At 44.8% G+C, this 18,251-nt stretch overlaps 1 protein-coding gene across 1 annotated transcript in view; it reads right to left on the bottom strand.

Annotated features, from left to right (window-relative positions):
* WNK2 (WNK lysine deficient protein kinase 2) overlaps positions 1–18,251 on the bottom strand; it is a 128,064-nt gene that overhangs the window by 38,109 nt on the left and 71,704 nt on the right. The window contains 11 exon segments of the mRNA XM_010007821.1: positions 667–783; positions 1,941–1,986; positions 2,717–2,884; positions 3,049–3,165; positions 3,246–3,411; positions 6,133–6,182; positions 9,030–9,344; positions 11,750–12,269; positions 12,271–12,284; positions 13,324–13,512; positions 17,357–17,503. Coding sequence (XP_010006123.1) covers positions 667–783; positions 1,941–1,986; positions 2,717–2,884; positions 3,049–3,165; positions 3,246–3,411; positions 6,133–6,182; positions 9,030–9,344; positions 11,750–12,269; positions 12,271–12,284; positions 13,324–13,512; positions 17,357–17,503 — 1,849 coding nt within the window.

Genomic DNA, 18,251 nt, shown 5'->3' with positions numbered 1-18,251 from the left:
CTGCTCCGGCTCTGCAAGAACAGCAAGCCCAGGTCAGCGCTTCGGGGAGCCGCACGGCAGGGGGGCAGGTCACTGCCAAGCCTCCTGGGCACAGCCAGCTGGGACCCGCTCCTGCTTCCCCCCGGAAAATAACTCCTACACGTGTCAAATTAGAGCTTAAAACTGCAGATTACGCAGAAAACACGTCCTTGGGAAGACACTGCTTGTTAGAGCAGAAGTGACTAGAACTTCAGCATAACGCAGAGTTAAAGTACTGATTTTCCTGAAATTCAAATAAACATTCCTAACTGGGTTCAATATCAAACACAGAATCACAGCATCACCAAGGCTGGAAAAGACCTCTAAGATCATCAAGTCCAGCCTATGACCTGACACCACCACATCTCCAGACCAGGGCACTAAGTGCCACATCCAGCCTTTCCTGGGACAGCTCCAGGGATGGTGCCTCCACCACTGCCCTGGGCAGCCCATCCCAGTGTCTGATCATCCTTTCCATGGGAGGTGCTTCCTGATATCCAACACGCTTAAATCACACACTGTATCAAAATACATAATTTTCTTCCTTCAACTAAATTAAGTGAAACAATCACAATTAAAGTGAGGACAGAAGGGAGATGACACAGCAGCTTCAGAGAAGGAAACATTTTCTATAAAGTTTGTAAATACCTGGCCCTTCGGACAGCTGTGCACTCTGAGGCACCGGGGGAGAGAATTCTGGTGCATCAGTAGCAGGATTTTCCACGACAGGACATATAATAAACCACCTTTTTCCAGTATGTAAAACTAGAGGTGAAAAGAAAATAAAAAGTAAACGCAATAGTTTCCATTCATCCCAGATCATCTGTCAAAACCTAGTCTTAATTTCCATGTTTAGAAAAAAACTCAAAGCTTCTACTGTATTAGCCAAGATTAAATCAATGGCTCCTAATTTGACTCTCATCCCTTCTGGAAGGGAGACAGTGATGCCTCCCCATTCTGCCATATGATTAAAGTTATTTGAAAATTTATTTTTAAAGTGTTCATACGTTTAGAAGGCTCATATTTACATACATGAAAATTTGATTCACAGCACTGCAGACAGTTTTCTCACAATTAAAGATCTGTTAATTTTGTAAAGTTTTTCCTGCTTAACTTTTCCATGTTGTAAGTTTTCTAGCTAATATTGCCTTCCACATCTTATGTCAAAGCCTGGCATACATAAATGGCAAACCAGAACTAACACACCTTGTAACTTCCATTAATAGAAATAAAAATGTTATGTTAAAAAAGGTGAACTGAAAAAATCAGATGATGTTACAGGTGCATCTTTTGAGCAGAATGTCTAGTTTGGAGGATTCCCAGTTTCTCCACTTGTCACAGAAGTTCTAAATGATTTTTCTTTCCCTATGATCATGGAGAAAATACACAGGGAAACGGGCACTGACAAGGATTTTGGAAGCTGGTTCTTTCCACAGAGGTTTAATTTCTCCCACCAGCAGGCACTTACAAGGCCCAGTGCCCTTCCCTTTCCTTTTGACTGTAAAACCTTCAAGATACGATTGTGTTCAGAAGGCCAAGATCCCCCTGCAATACTGAAGTAGCTGAAAACTTCTAGGCTACAACTTTCCATTAAATTAGCAACAAAAACACAATCTTATCTTTCTCTTGCAAATGCAATCATCATTGTAAAAATACATGTTGTAAAAACTTTTGCCTGTTCTGTCCTGAGTTTTCCACCACTGATTCTCAGCTTCCCTGAACATCCCCAGATGTTTGATTCACCCACATTACCCTGAGGTCTTCCAAACTGCTGAAAGCAAGACCACTGTTATACCCGTATTTCTAGATGTGTTTCCATCCACCAGTACCTGGTGGATTTCTTCCTGAATTGAGCAAACTCCTGCATAAACTAAATCACTGCCTTGAAGCTTGAGATTAATTTGTATCAAAGGCACATTTACCATTTTGTTGATAGACAGGTGTCTTCATCTGAGACTGCCTCTTCTCCTGTCAAAAAACCAAATACAAAGCAATTGAAGAACTAGTTGTCTCATCTCATGTCAACGCAAGACAAGCATCATCCCACTCACACTATAAGCTTTCATAGATAATAATTATTTTTCTAGCTAATATTTTTTTTTTTTAAACACAGGATGTAAAACTCATGTACAGTAACTGACCATTAAGCAAAAGGAAACTAGAAATCTTTATTTAACATTGAATCACAGAATCCCAGACTGGTTTGGGTTGGAAGGGACCTTACAGATCATCAAGTTCCAACCCCCTGCATGGGCAGGGACACTTCCCACCATTCCACGCTGCTCCAAGCCCCATCCAACCTGCCCTTCAACACTGCCAGGGATGGGGCAGCCACAGCTTCCCTGGGCAGCCTGGGCCAGGCTCTCACCACCCTCACAGTGAAGAATTTCTTCCTCATGTCTACCATAAATCTCCCCTCCTCCAGTTTTAATCCATTACCCCTTGTCCTCTCACTCCCTGCCCTTGTCAGAAGTCCCTCCCCAGCTTTCCTGGAGCCCCTTCAGGCACTGGAAGCTGCTCTAAGGTCTCCGTGGAGCCTTCTCTCCAGGCTAAATACCCCCAACTCCCTCAGCCTGTCTCCATAGGAGAGATGCTCCAGCCCTCTGATCATCTTTATGATCTCCTCTGGACTTGCTCCAATAGTTCTGTGTCCTTCAAGTGTTGGGGGCCTCAGAACTGGATACAGCACATTTCTTACCTCACTCATTTCCAGCCTATCAGCATCTTGTTGGGGACTCATTCCCTGATCAGAACTTCGTTCTCCTTCTGTATCTTCACTGAGCATATCTTCTGCTTTATCAATAATATCTTTCATTTGTTCAATAAATGTCTCTTTTTCACTCTGCAATATGAATTCATTCTCCACCTGTAAGACCACATAAAAATAAAGAATAAACCAGTAACATTTCGATTAATGCTCATTTTCACAGTCAGTCAGAAGGCTCAGTGAGCAAACACATGTGAGGATCCACTGGCCAAAGCAATCTGGGACAAGAAGAAGCTGTGGGCAGCTGAACCAACAGGTCTCACCATGTAAGTAGCTATTTCCTCTGGTGCATCACCATCCAAGTCAAACTTGAAAGTCACCATTTTGTGATTGTGTGTCTCAAGCTGGCACTCCACCATCTTATCCCCCGTGTTACAAACCTACAGGCAAAGAAAAAGAGCAGTTATTCCTGGAAAATCCAAAGGAATGCTAAAGTTACCCTCAAAGAGGTTGTACTTGCATTTAATATGGTCAGTTTGGGTCTGCTGGACTTCTCCTGGCGTGAACGAGCACGTGTAGATTTCTTATGTTTCTTTGAAGACTTTCCTTCTTGTTTTCCACTTCCCATGGCTCCTTCAAAGCTGTCACTCATCTCTTTACCTGAAGTTACATCTGGACTCATGTAGCTTTGTAAAAGAACAGAAGAAAAACCCCAAAATAGAACCACTGTCACACACAATGGAGTTACACGTAGGTAACGTACACAACAACGGAGAGTGCAAAACCAAAAAAGTGCACATCTGCACTCTTCTGGCCCAAACTGACCCAGCTACAGAAAGATGCTCAGTAAGGGAAGGGAACTACTCTATGTCAGGCATCTAGTCTGGCTACCACACCCATTAAGATCTATTAAGATTTCTGCCAAAACCACAGGGAAAGACCCATCATTCTTGACATACCACTACACCCCCCCAATCCCTTCACTTGGGGCATCATTACAGGCCCTCTCTGAGCTGCGTAAGTTCCTATTTTTCTAGGTCCACCTTTCTGAGCTCCTGCCAGTCTGCACTCACAGCAAAAGGTCAGAGCAGGGACAGTTTGCTTGCCAGAGATGAAGGAGAAGAGTGAGGAGGCAGGACAGCAGCCCCTAAGTCACTGCTTCTCTCTATGCACTTCTCAAGGATGAGAAAGAAGGTTTATGGCACAATACCCCAGATGACCAGCTAGCAACAGGGTATTATTTTGGCAGCCAAAACATTAGCTGCTAACAACATTATTGTAACACAAATGTACGGAAAACATCAACATAGAAGTAATTTGCAGGAAATTTTCAGACATTCCTAAGCACCATGTCAGGAAGGACCCCTGGAAGGCCATCAGGCCTGTTTATTACCCCAAGGTATGATCAGCTCTGTCTAAACCAGTCCTCACAGAGCTCTGTGATCCTACAAAGCTCCCATGAGATTTCATAACCTTCCTTGTCAATTTATTTGTGTTCATTTAGCTATGCATAAAAGAATTAAAGTCTAACCTATGGATCCTTTTCTTAAATTTAAGGCTTTTACTTCTTGTTCTGCACTATTTGTACAGAACAGCTTATTTCATAGAATCACAGAATGGTTTGGTTGGAAGGGAACTTCAAGACCATCTAGTTCCAACTCCCCCTTGCAACTACCTTAGAATCATAGAATCATCATCAAGGTTGGAAAAGACCTCCAAGATCATCAAGTGTCACTGTCCACCCTACAACCTACAACCACTAAACCATCTCCCAAAACACAACATCTACCCCTTTTTTGAACATCTCCAGGGATGGTGCCTCCACCACCTCCCTGGGCAGCCTGTTCTAAGGCCTCACCACTCTCTGTGAAGAAATTTTTTCTAATACCCAATCTGAACCTTCCCTGGTGCAGCTTGACCCCATTTCCTCTTGTTCTAACCTTGTAAATGTAACTTGTATGGTAGGAACGTGCACACAGTTTGCACGTAGGACGTTCTCCAGATTGCACCTTTGCTGCAATTGCCAGCCCTTTGGTTCACATCCCATTACCATGCTACCACAGCACAACCCAGCTCCAGCACCAAGTCACCTGTGCACCTGGGAGAGAAGGACCTCCCTCTGCACACAAGACTTGTTGCTGACACAGCCTCTCCATGCTTCTGCAGCCACAGCTTTTCACACACAGTTCTGGAACAACCAAATTAGAATTTAAAAGATTATTGAAAATTTGTTGTATCTTTCTACAACATCTAGACGGATAAAATTAAATAATTTTGTCTAACAAATTTCCAGTCAGAACAAACCTATAGTCATGAAAAACTGTATTTCACTTTCCATGTATTATTTAAAAGCAGCAAATGCTTGGGGGAAAAGGTTCCATTTTAAGGTGGCAGGGCTGCATTGACTTGGGTCAGGCTCTTTTGGTGGAGTAGAATGAAAACAGTATGAAAGAAGCATCTTCAAAGTTCATAAACTCGGTCTGTTCAGGAAAATAGAAAAAGGTCACTAAAATCCTACCCCCAAGGCTTTATAATCAATAAGGACAAAGCTGGAGCTGGCTCCTGCAAGGCAACATTCAGCTGCTTGTGAACACACTGCTCCCCTCTGCCTCACCCATACCGAAACACTGAGAAATCTGGCTTGCTGCTGCCTCCTGCAGTGGCAGGGGCAACGCCTGGGCAGGGGAGTCCTGCTCCCCCAGAAGCAGCCACTGGCCCCCACTCAGCCCCTCTGTGGTCCAGCAGTGAACCTTCCTCTCTAGGGCTCTTCTTCACTGCCTCCTCTGAACTGTGCTGCCTCCCCTTCCGCAGATGAGGGCTGGCAAAACTGGGAATTTGCTTTTGCTTCTGAGGGGTGCTGAGCTGGCTCTGGGGGTTATTTGGCATTACCTCGTTACAGGCTTGAGCATGACCTCATGTACTGCAAAAACCCAGAATGGGTTTTGGCCACGGGTTCTAACACTTGGAACGGTGCCTTTGAGTGGCTCAACATGCAACTCCCACTGATAAACCACTCCCCATAACACATATGGGGAAGGATCACTACACCAGGTGATAAAGGCACACCCAGCTTATTCCCAACAGCATCAAAACCAGGGACTGTATCACTTCAGTTATCTTAACAAAAAGAGAATTTACATCCTGAAATGAAAGCTGTTGTACGTACATTAAGGCTAGGATGCAACACCTGAGCTACAGAAATAAGAGTTGGAGGAGCCAGAACAGGCACACTGCACACAGAACATGTACATGTTTCTTTCTCCTTAGACGTGCACCCTTCCAGCTCCTGCTACTCTTCTGTCAGCCAAGGCAAAGGCCAGGCATTTGGCCCAGCCTTGTAAAGAGAGAGAGGAAAAACTGCCTCCAGAAAGAAAACATTTCTTATGCCAAAGAGATTATAATGATACCTTTCACAGCTCTGTGACAGAGTCTGGAGTTTGTCCTGTATTGCCTGCTCCTAAAATGTAAGAAAAAATCATTTAAGTAAATGCATTGTATTGGCAGATGTAAAACACCTTTAAGAAGGGTTTTGCTGTAAGCCTAAACCATTCTGTTTAACCAATTTTGGAATTAAAAAAAACAAACAGGTCCATTTTACCCTCCCAACATTACTCTGCCCCAAGCATCAGTATCAGTGCATGGTCACTTCTGAAGACAGAGCCACTAACCTGCCAGTTCCCTTCTGCTGGCTCTAAAGCAGAAGTGGTGGTGAGAGAAATAAAACACTTCTCACCACAGTGGAAAAACTTGATTGCAGGACAAATCCACATAAGCACCACCTCATTTTCTTTTTCAATGGATATAAAGCATAAGCCAATTTGCTTCATTGCTTCATGGTTCCTGAACTACATGAAATATTTTCATTTTATTTGGCTTATTGTTAACATTTCTAGGGAACTTAGAAATAAAAGATGAGGATTCATCATTTAAAAACACCGCCCTCACATCGTGCCTCTTGCTTCCTACATAACAGCAATTCCTCTTAAAAGCTTCCCTCTCCACTGGTCACAGTGCTGGTGTGGCCATGGGCAGGGTGACTGTCACAGCAGATAGCCCTGTGCTCACAGAACTTGTGACAACCATGCTGCTGCCCCTACTGGAACACACTTCCCATACATGGACACAGACACAAACACCTGTGCATGTATATACCTACGTATATACACACACCCCAAATATATTCATAAATACATATAATTATATATATATCTTTATATATATATTTACAAACATGTCTATAAAGTCCTTCTATAGACAAGACAGCTAGAAACAAGCCCCATGACTGGCATCACTGCCTCTGGATACCAACACAGTTGGCAGGCTGGAGTTAAAGCTCAGTAGTTAACCAGTCAACCCCACAGGTTGCTTATCATGCCACACGTTTGCCATGCCAAGCTTGACTGCAGTGTCAATAAAACTGCAGAATTAATGAACAGTGAGAACACAGGCATAATGTATCTCAGTTTTAGCAATGCACTTGACCAAGTGCCTGGCAAAATTTCATTTGTCTGGTCAGTTCAGGTGGGTTTGGATGTGAATACTGTCACACGTTGAAACACAGCTAAGAGGGGAAAATGTTATAGCAAAGTAGCAACAAAATGCAGTGTTTTGAATAGATACAGATATGAAACTCCTCTTGAGCCCAAGAAAACCTCAGCAATGTGTGTCGTAAAATCAGCATGGGGAGCATGCTGATCAATCTGACCATCCCATGGTATTGGATTGGTTTCTTAAAATGAAAGAGAAAGGAGTTAACTTACAGATGAGATACGAGAATGAAGTTAGAACAGTGGTTAAATACCTAAGGGATATGATAATGTGACAGGACAGATGTGCCTCATTGCACATGGACTTCCCAGGTAATACAGGACAACTTGTATCCCCCGTATCACACTACACAATAACAACAAGGTTTATTCATCCTTCCAGAACCTCTAACGGGATGGATTGGGCGCTGAAGGCTGTAGTTCTGGCATCAGCATTGAACCTGACCTGAGCTGCATGGACAGAAAAAAGGCAGTTGGGTAAGAAATACCTTGAGTAAGGGATATGCCTGACACTGCCAGGCTTTACCTGGGGATTCTGCAAGTGAAGCACTATAGACAGACTCTACTATTTCTGCTCTAATAGAGAAGGTAGAGAAATTCAGCAGGGAACCCCCTGCCTCACAGCATGAGTATTTATTATTTATGACAGAAATTAAACTGTATCTGGCAGGACAGGCAAACAGGGGAAGGAGGATCTAGTTTTAGTGTTAGCAGCATCCCTACTGAACACCAGCAGGAAGAGGAGTCAAGTTGCATCTCTAATGAAAGTCATAAACTGCCCTGTGAGGTTGAGGCATGCCACTAGTGCATGGAAGCATGGGTGAAAGAAAAGACATTTAGTTTGAAAAGATGGAAACTGATACTTTGGGAGGAAAGGTAGCTCAGAACAGAGAGCTTCAAGAGGAACGACTCTGAAAGCAGAATTGCTGAGGGATGTTTAAATTCGTAAGTGGAGAACAAATTAAGACTTCTTTACTGAAATCTGGCAAAAATGCTGAACCCTTTATTTTGCTTTGTTTATGGATATTTATGAGAGAGTTGAAGAGAAGGGAATGTCCTGTGACACTGTGTCCAGACTGAAAGTTAAACAATTATGGGAATGGAAAAAAAAGTCAAAATAGCAGACAGGAGGAGCTGACTGACCTTTTTATAAAGAAAAATAATAAAATGTATCTTGTTTAATATGGCCACTGAGAATTGGGAACACCTAAGAATATCTAAAGAAACAAAATCCCCAGGGCTAAACTAGAATTCAGGCAATACAGGAGGATACAATGCTAAATGAAATGGGAATAAGGCTCAAGATGAGGAGCATGAAGAGCTGCTGCACAGTGAAGAATCAGACTGTGAAGCAGTTTCTTAAATCAAATGATGGTTGGTTGCAAAAGTGCTCGAGACATTTAAAACAAGACTGGACAAAACATGGATGAAACTCTACAGAACAGTTACTGACCCACAGCACTTAAAAAAAAGTAATTTCTATCTCTGCATTTTTGCTCAGCTATGGACAAGGAGATACTCAGTCCTGCTGCCTCATTCCTTCAAGGAGACATTTCACTAGGTACAACATGCAATTTCCAGCTTCATTTGACATAGCCAATGATTTGCTGATCCAGAGCTTGGATATCTAGGACAAGTGGCTTTATATGCTGAGAGAGGATCATCTCCCTTGTGAAATAAGTCCTTTATTTCACAAAGGAGTAAGTGAGAAGGTTAAGGGTGAGGCTGGTGAGTTACTTCGGAGGAAAGGGCTCTACCTCTTGAGATGTCTCTGCCACTGCCTGGACAGCGGAGCAGGAAGCTGGGAGCTGCTGACCCAGCGGCTGGGAAAGATCGGGCTGAAGCTGCAGCAGAGCAGAAGGCTGGAGAGGCAGAGAGTGATCTATGGGGACAGGCGGGCTAGCTGCTGCAAGGCTGCCAGGAATCTGTGAAACACCTTCTGGAGCGACGCGGGGAGGCAGCAGCTCGGGCTGCAGCTGCAAAGGCGGTGACATGACTATTGAAGGTTGCACAGGCAGCACGGGCACCTGGGCTCCAGCTTCCAAAGCATACTGAGGGTGTCCAGTAATCTGCTGCAACACAACAGACAGCTATTAAAATGCATCTCTACTTTGAATGCTTGTGACTTACACAACAAGGCACTACAGCCCCTGGAGTGCCCTGAGACAGGACTGTAATTCTGCAGTGAGGCTGGCCTTGTGTGTCTCTGCTTGGTGACTACTTCAGACTTTAAACTTGCTTTGAATGACTAAATAAAAATCTAAGGCTTCTTCCTCTATACTTGTGACAAGGTGCATATTGCTCAGGCTCCATTAATTTGTAGAAACAAAGCCATATTTTCCTAAGAATTTAAAATCTTATGTTATTAATTAATTGCCCTGAATAGTTTGCTCTGCTTTCAACGAGCCTACTACAATGTCCATGCGGAGAAAAATACACACTAACCATCATCTAAATTAGGATTTTTAAAAAACCTGCTATGTATATAGAACCAGTAGCTGGTACAGACCACACAATTAAATCTTTTTTATTGAATATATACTGGTGTCTAACAGAACACATTGTTTTCCACTTAGTTTGAACATTTAAGACAGAGCTTAACTCTTGACATGCTAGGCACCAGGGCCCCAGGCCTGCAAACACTCCCAGGCATCGCACACACAGAGGGATTTTCATTTATCTCAGTGGGTTTCTTCAGTGCATTAAAATAACCCGTGTGCGTAAGCACTTGGTGGGAACTGGACCCGTGCTCTTCGATGCCAAACTACCTTAAGAGACTGTTGTTATTCTGCATAACAGTTATTTTGAAAGCAGAACATTCTCCTTTTAGGTACATCATGTTTCTTTTTTTTTTTTTCCAAGGGGACTGAGCTTGTGGGAAGAGAAAAAAGGAAATAAGGAAAAAAAATGGGTTTTAGCCTAGGTAAAACTCTGCCTAATTTTAATTTTTTGAAGTATCACCACCTAGAGATTTAAGACTACGTGGTGAATATTTTAAGAAAAAAAAATTGAGACTTAGATGAGAATTAGGCCACTCAGTTTCATTACACCGTGCTCTCTGCAGATTCTGGATATGAGCTGAAATTATTATTCCAGGTTTTAACATGGATAAAAATAAAGACTCAATGTGCTTTGCAACGTGTAAGAGCTACAGGACTGTGAAGTGGAGGTTGTTAGAAGAGCAGCTGTGGTGTATGCTGCAGAAGAGCAGTACATTTTATTTTTTTTAAATCTTACACAATTTGAGTAAGTCACAAAATGTCTCAATGTCTAATTTATCTGGGCAAAACTAAACCCAGAGGTGCTAAACATCAACTGCCAGAATAGCACTGCATGGGAAGGCCTTTGAACCACTAAAAGCCCTATAAAACATAAGGCAATTTCTCTGCACTGTCCGTTTTGTTTGTAACAGCTGTTTTTTTATCCTAAAAATACAACTATGCATTTCTTCCATGGATATTTGCTAGATAACGACTGTACCAGGATGCTTTGGGAATGTCAGTTCTCCAGTCTCAGTTTGCTATGCTGGCTGCACGTGATGTCCCTGACTCAGTTGCCTCTAAAGCCACTGTGGAAAACCCATGAGCTCAGTAGGAAGTGCCACGGGCTCTCCTTGCCTACATCTTCCCAAACAGTATTTCTGTACCAAGTAGATGGTAGAAGGGAGAAATTAAAAAAATTATGCCCTACTTTGAAGAGGCCATGATGAGGCAGGCTGAAATGGGATGTTATGAATTTTAATCAATATGTTGTGGCAAAGTGATGCAGCAGAAGACAGATTTTCAAGAACGCTATTATTAGCAGTTTTAGTGCACTCCTTCTTGGGTCAGACCACATTTCAAGTTATCATATCACAGATGTGGCAATAGAAGTATTTACAGACTCTGTCAATAAGTTCTGAACAAGCTCTCTTGTAAACAGTGCTAATATTAGAAGCTTTATTTTATGCTTTATATCTTTTAAGGGGAAAGGGGTCTGCAGCTAGAACTCATTTTTGTCTGATGGACTTCTGTGCATTTTTTCTGGAGTCATTACTGAATGGCCACTTCTTTTCACTGCTTTAAAGCAGCTGTACAGCAGACCAGCTCCATTGCTTCTGCCAGCCTGGCAGTGCCCTGCCAGGAGCGCCCGGCAGCCTGGGCACTGGGTGAGGCTGGTCGACATGTTCTCCTACCACGGGAGAACAAGAGCTCGTACCTCTTTTGTACTTGAGATACAGGAAGGAAGAGGGAATTCCAAAGGTGCTCATCTGCTTGCTGTCCAAAGCCAAATAGATTACTGCCTTTATCCTCACTATTCACCTGTCCCTGGATGGAGACCTCACAGCTCTAGCAACCACTCACAGGACCAAGAGGTTAACCAAACACCTTGAGAGCAAGGAAAAACAGCCTCCCCATAGCATGTTTCCCCTGGGAATGCCTGTGTCCATCCCCGTGCGCGGGCCCAGCACCGACCCAGCCCCGCGCCCGTGCGTTACCTGGTGCCCAGCCCCCGGTGCTGACACCGCCTGCTCGGGAGGATGGATGAGGCCGGGCTGAAGTGCCTGAGGAGGTGGAGGCTGCTGTGGCTGGGACACTGCTTGTGTGCTCTGCGTGTGGTGGGGAGAAGGTGCTTCGCCCTGAATGATCTGCTGGAAGGTGCTCTGGTGCCTCTGCTGCTGGGAGAGCTGGGGCACCCCGTGGTGCGGCGGCAGGGCCGGCACTCCCGGCGGGGCCACCGCCAGCAAGGGGATCGTAGCCGCCGACATGTTTGGCACTATAGTTTGGCAGGGCAAGACCAAAGAAGCCACGGTGGTGTGAGGAAGGTTGACTGCCTGCATGGGGAGGGCGGGGGAGTTTGGTGCCAGAGGCAGGGTGGGGGGCATGGGGAGGCTGGGCAAAATCACAGCCGGAGCAAAGTACTGAGAAGGAGCAGGTATGGGGGGCACGTTTGCAGCAGGTATATCAGAGAGGTTTGGAGGAAGGCTGTCAAGTCCTGCCAGAGGAGGAATAGCAGGGAGGAAACTGAGGAAGCTGAAAAAAATATAATATCACATAAATTGCAAGTGCTTTGACTGATGATACCAAGTAGTTTTCATTTGCCTTACAAGCGCATAAAAATCACCTGTGCCATGATCATAATTATGTCTGTTTGTTAATCACTTCCATTCTTTTCCTGAGGTTTATAAATGCTTAAATCATTAGTGAAAGAGAAAAAAAAATAATTTGTGGTATTTCTTTTATACCTTAGAAGTTGAAAACTACTTCTACTGTTAGCTTGAGGCCTTCAAGCAACACACGAATTAAAAGTTGCTTTCATTTCAACAGAAATGAAAAGGCATTGGACCAGACAGAAAAAGCAAAACATTTTAATGCAAAATTCAGTAAGACAATTTAAACCCCTTGTTTTTAAACAGGCTGGCTGCAAGCCAGGCAGCACAGAGGAGCCCAGAAAAGGATTTTTGCAATCAAAAGCTCCCAGTGACGTAGCAGACAGTAACTACCCTGTTGTCATGAAAGCAGCTTGTTGCTTCCCCTTGGAGAAAGCTGCCTCACATCACGGTGGTTGTTACTAGCAAACATGCTGAGAGCACCAACAAACCCTCTCTGGCTGGGGAAAGGGTCCATCCCTGCTACTGAAACCAGATCAGGGCTGGGGAAGGGGGGGGTTGGTGGGTGATGGGGAAAGTGGTGAAGTCAGGATCTCAGAAACAGAAAAAAAAATGGGCAACTTCTCATGCTCTTAAGCCTGGGATGGGGAAGAGAGTATGCCAGATGGGAAGGTGCAAAAACCCAAATAATTAAAAAATAAATGCAGTCATTGCAGTTTTATAACTGCCATTAAATGGATTCTCTAAGCATGACACATGATTACTCACAGAGGAGATTTTTGCTTCACCAAACAAATCAAACAATAAAGAAAAACACAGGAATTAGGAAAAAAGCTATATTCTTAATAATTAAATCTGCATGCATTCCAAATAGCCACACAAAAACTGCAAATCATGGTAATTACTAGCTGGAAAGCTTTACTCAAATGGAGGTATTCACACACAGGTTTCCAAGATATTACCTGGGAAGGGGCCACTGGTGGAAGCTGTGGTACAGTTGAAATCTGAAGGGGTTTTAGTGGTGTACTGGTAGCTGCCACCTGAGAGGTCTGGGGCTGATACTGGGGTAACAGATGGGTCGCAGGCTGCATTGGGCAAACTGGCTGGCTGGCCAGCACCTGCTGCAGAGAAGCTTGCTGTGATATGGGTTGCTGCTAGGAAAGAAAAGAATACAAAAGGTTATAGCTTATATATTATTATATATTATGAAAGAAGCAGTTCTCTGGACACAGCCACCCATTTCTCTCTCTAGTTGAGCCTCACGGGCAGGGCAGAACTGTCGCTTGGAGTGGGGACTGTTTAGAGAAGGGCACTCCTAACTTAAGCACTGTACAACAGCTTATGTTTAAAACACATTTAAATGCAAGATACATTGCCTGAAAAGACAAGTTATAACTGTGTTGGAAAGGTTATTTATAATGACTCAGAGTCTTTAAATCCTGGAGTTTGTTCTAGTTGGCCCCATACAATTCCCACCCACTGAATTCCAAGATTCCTACTATGCAGATCATACCCAGCTGATCTTGGCATTTGAAAGCTGACTACATAGTGTAGCAGGCACTGAAATACACAACACTTATTATCTAAGACATGAATAAAACACAATAATTATAGTAAAAGCTGGATCCCAGTTATTTCTGAGGTGCTGTGGCAGCTAAAAAAGCAGTTTTACCCTTCCAGGGAGAACAGTGCTCCACTGGTCTGCCAAGGTTTATACAGCAGAACAGAAATAAAAAGCTGCATTAAAGCTGAAAATAATCAGCAACAAACTTTCACCTTTTCCATGATACATGTACCTCCCTCTTCAGCTCCTCTAATTAATGCTGAAAGTACTTAAGAACCAGTTCTGTTTCAGAAGCATGACACTGAGGCACCACACTGGTTCTGGACAAACCTTCATAGGGGACCACAGGATTGATGGCTTCACCCAGGCTCTCCAGCACACAGAACCAAAAATCATGGCTCATGGTCAGAAGGTAACTTTAAAATTAATAGCCAAGAACTATATCATCTTTAATGTCTGCCACTTCCACCATGAATCAGTACTGTAAATACTTTGCTCTGAACTTTTTTAGCAGCAGGATTGATCAACCCATTTTTAGGTATGAGTACACCAAAACCATAGGTTATGTATCAAGGAAGCAAGATGTCAGCCAGGCTTAAATATCTAACATTCAGCCACAACTGCTAGTTTTCCAGTAGAAGGATCAGTGGACAAAAGAGTATTTGGCAACTGGTATCAACTGAGTGTCCAGCCTGAATGCACTAAATGACTGAAGCACTGCAAGACAGGCTGGAGACAGTCCCAGCTCTGCACTGCCCCAGCTCAGCTCCTGCAGCCTTTCACAGCATCTCAGAACATTAGGGGTTGGAAGGGACCTCTGGAGATCATCTAGTCCAACCACCCTGCCACAGCAGGTTCACCTACAGCAGGTTGCACACAATGGTGTGTAGGTTTGAAAAGTCTCCAGAGAAGGAGACTCCACAACCTCTCTGGGTAGCCTCTCTCAGTGCTCTGTCAGCCTCACAGTAAAGAACTTCCTCGTCATGTTGAGGTGGAACTTCCTGTTCTCGAGTTTGCATCCATTGCCCCTCATCCTGTCACAGGGTAGAATGACAAGAGGTTGTCCCTGCCTTCTTGATGCCCAGTCCTCATTGTGGGCCAGGGCCACCAAACCTCCCTGTCAGCCCAAGGCAGCTCAGGGGGATGAGCAGCCCCATTGATTCATCTGGGGCTCAGACAGGCTGGCTGCAAGAGAACCCTGCACTGAGCAGCTAACCCAGCGGAGCAGCCCCCACCTCAGCAGCTGCCCAAAGCCTTCACTGCAAATTCAGCTTGTACTTTACAAAATGCTTGTGAACTGTGTGAGGCACAAGGAGGGGGAAACAGCTGCATGAATTATACTGACTTTGCCTCCTCATAACCTAAACATTATAAATGCACAGAGACCACATTGGGAAAAATTAATAAGGAGGAGATGCAACGTTGATCCCATGCGTCTGAACTATCCATGTATATTCATACAAGATCAATACCTTCCCTTCTGTCAGGCACATGAATTTTATCCCTGATTTGCCTTTCTTTCATTGACCTGCCCTACCCTTCATTTACAAGACTGCAGATCTCCACTGCTCATGGCATCGTGCCTGGAGACTGGGAATGTCATGTCCCATTCTGTCCCTGAGGCACACGGGTGCTCTGGGAAGCTCTGCACAAGAACTGTATCATTTTACCTAATAACAATCTTCCTGGTGAGATCAGAAAACAAAGACAGACTAGTTATTAAATCCTTTTACTATCAGGGACAGAATTATTTCAAGAGACAGCAGGGTTGTGAGGAAAGGGCATGAGAAGAAAATTGAGCAAGTTGGGCAAATTTCCTATTCCAAACCAACATTTACTTGGGGAGGGAGGGAGAAGTAAACAACAGATTTTCAGCTGTCAGCACAAAGCCCCAGAGGAGTGATCTGTGCAACTACTCAGGACCTGAATTTGCATTGGTGTAAAAATTTTTGGCTGAGAGAACCATAAGAATATCCCTCACCATTAGAAAAAAACCAACCCGACATATGACAAAACTTCACAAAAGCGTATGTTTTTTGAGGAGACCAAATTACATTGCTCCTCTCCTGATGCTTCTAGAAGAGTCAGGCATGTTAAAAAACATAATTAAAAGCAACCTGGGAGATAAATGGTGGTAACCATAACGGTTGGCAGAGGTACAATATATGCCAGTCACAAAGGATACAGACATTCCCCCCAGGCTTGTCAACAGTTTTGGCTGAAGGAAGCCAAGCTTTTGGTAGAACCACAAAAACAAGCCATGGATTTCCAGGCCATACAGGACTGCTGGTGTGCTCCTCATGGGGAGCCACCTCGTCATGGCCCTCAGCCACTTGAGGGAGTTGTGTTGTCAACAGCTTTAAGGAACACAGGTTTTGGGGAGAATCTGGTACTTAAAAATGCACAAAAAATTACTATTTGGAGACAATTCAGAGGGACAGACTTATTCTCTTGGAAGATCAAGGCCCTGGCTAGACGCCTACACTGAACTACACTTAACGTGTGCAGGACTCAGGAAGCAGCATTGCTGAGGGTTCAGAGGCACTTCACACCAGGCAACTGAGTCACTTCCTAACCTTTTAGAAAGGAGGTGCCAAATCATCATAATATCACATAGTGGTTGTGGTTGGAAAGGGCCTTAAAAATCATCCACTTCCATCGCCCTGCCATGTGCAGGGACACCTCCCACTAGATGAGGTTGGTCGAAGCTCCATCCACAGCCACATCAACTCTGGGCAACCTGGGTCACTGTCTCACCACCCTCATGAAATGGATTTTAAAGTATTCAATTTTTAAGGAGCAGGATACTGAAATCAATGCAAGGTTTCAGGCCGATGCTATTTAGCCACGATAGAAGTGAGGTCTTAAACTACATCAAGAAGTTCCAAGGCATCATTTAGTGATTTTCCTCAAGCCTGTTACTCTTCATAGAATCACAGACTGGTTTGGGTTGGAAGGGACCTTAAAGATCATCTAGTTCCAACCCACCTGCATGGGCAGAGACACTTCCCACCAGACCAGGTTGCTCCAAGCCCCATCCAACCTGCCCTTCAACACTTCCAGGGATGGGGCAGCCACAGCTTCCCTGGGCAACCTGTTCCAATGTCTCACCCTCACAGCAAAGAACTTTTTCGTAGTGTCCACCCAGAATCTCCCCTCTGTAAGATTCAGACCATTGCCCCTTGTCCTCTCACTACACACACATATAAAAAGCCCTACCCCAGCTTTCTTGTAGGCCCCTTCAGACACTGTAAAGTTGCTATTGGGTCACCATGGAGCCTCCTCTTCCACCCCTTAAAGCCAGCACCCTCTGCCCCATCCCTGAGTCTCTCTGGTGGCAGTTTCAAACACCTCTAACTGGTTGCAGGGTCACAGAATGGAGCAGAGCACAGGTGAGGCACAGGATGGGAAAGCAGTTCAGTGCAGCTCACCTGCTGGGCGGCCAGCCCTGGCTGCCCCAGGGGCAGGGAGGCCACAGTGCTGGGCTGGACCACAGGGAACGGCAGCGCCGGCTCCTGGTAGTGCTGGGGCCTTGGGGCCACCACGGCGGGCGCCGCTGGAGCCGCGGGGAGGCCAGGCTGTGGGGGAGAGCACCACTTAGAGACAGCAACCTTCAGCTTGGGGAAAGATTGCATTCTTGCTCCTCAAGAATACAACCTGCAAGCAAATGGTCTATGTGGCACTGAATCCAAAACGGAGGGGGAAAAAAGTATGGAAAGTTACCTGCAGGGAATGGAAAGTTACTTAGCCTAAAAACAGGGAGGAAAAGTCAGTAAAGTCCAAGGCAGACAAGAAAAGTGCATTGCATTTCTTTCTGGAAGCAAGTGTGCAGTGCAATAAAACCACTGAAAGCATACACACAGTGACTGAGAGCATAGAATCATAAAACTGTTTAGGTTGGAAAAGCCCCTTGGGATCACCAAGTCCAACCATCATCCCTACTCTACAAAGTTCTCCCCTGAACCAGACCCACCAACACCACATACAAAGACCCTTCAATACACCCAGGGATGGTGACTCCACCGCCTCCCTGGGCAGCCTGTTCCAGGCTCTGACCACTCTGGCTGGGAACAAACTTTTCCTGGTGTCCAGTCTGACCCTGCCCTGCTGCAGCTTGAAGCCCTTCCCTCTGGTTCTGTCGCTCATGACCTGTGAGAAGAGACCAGCACCAACCTCTCTGCAATGACCTTCCTGGTGCTTGTAGAGACTGATGAGGTCTCCCCTCAGCCTCCTCTTCCTCACACGGAACATTCCCAGCTCCCTCAAGTGTTCTTCATCAGATGGATTCTCCAGGCCCTTCCCCAGCTTCGTTGCCTCCTCTGTCCT

Source organism: Chaetura pelagica, unplaced genomic scaffold, assembly GCF_000747805.2.
Source record: "Chaetura pelagica isolate M959 unplaced genomic scaffold, ChaPel_1.0 scaffold562, whole genome shotgun sequence".
Classification (NCBI taxonomy): Eukaryota; Metazoa; Chordata; class Aves; order Apodiformes; family Apodidae; genus Chaetura; species Chaetura pelagica.
Note: the sequence above shows the minus strand (reverse complement) of the source record. Positions and strands in the feature narration are given on the sequence as shown.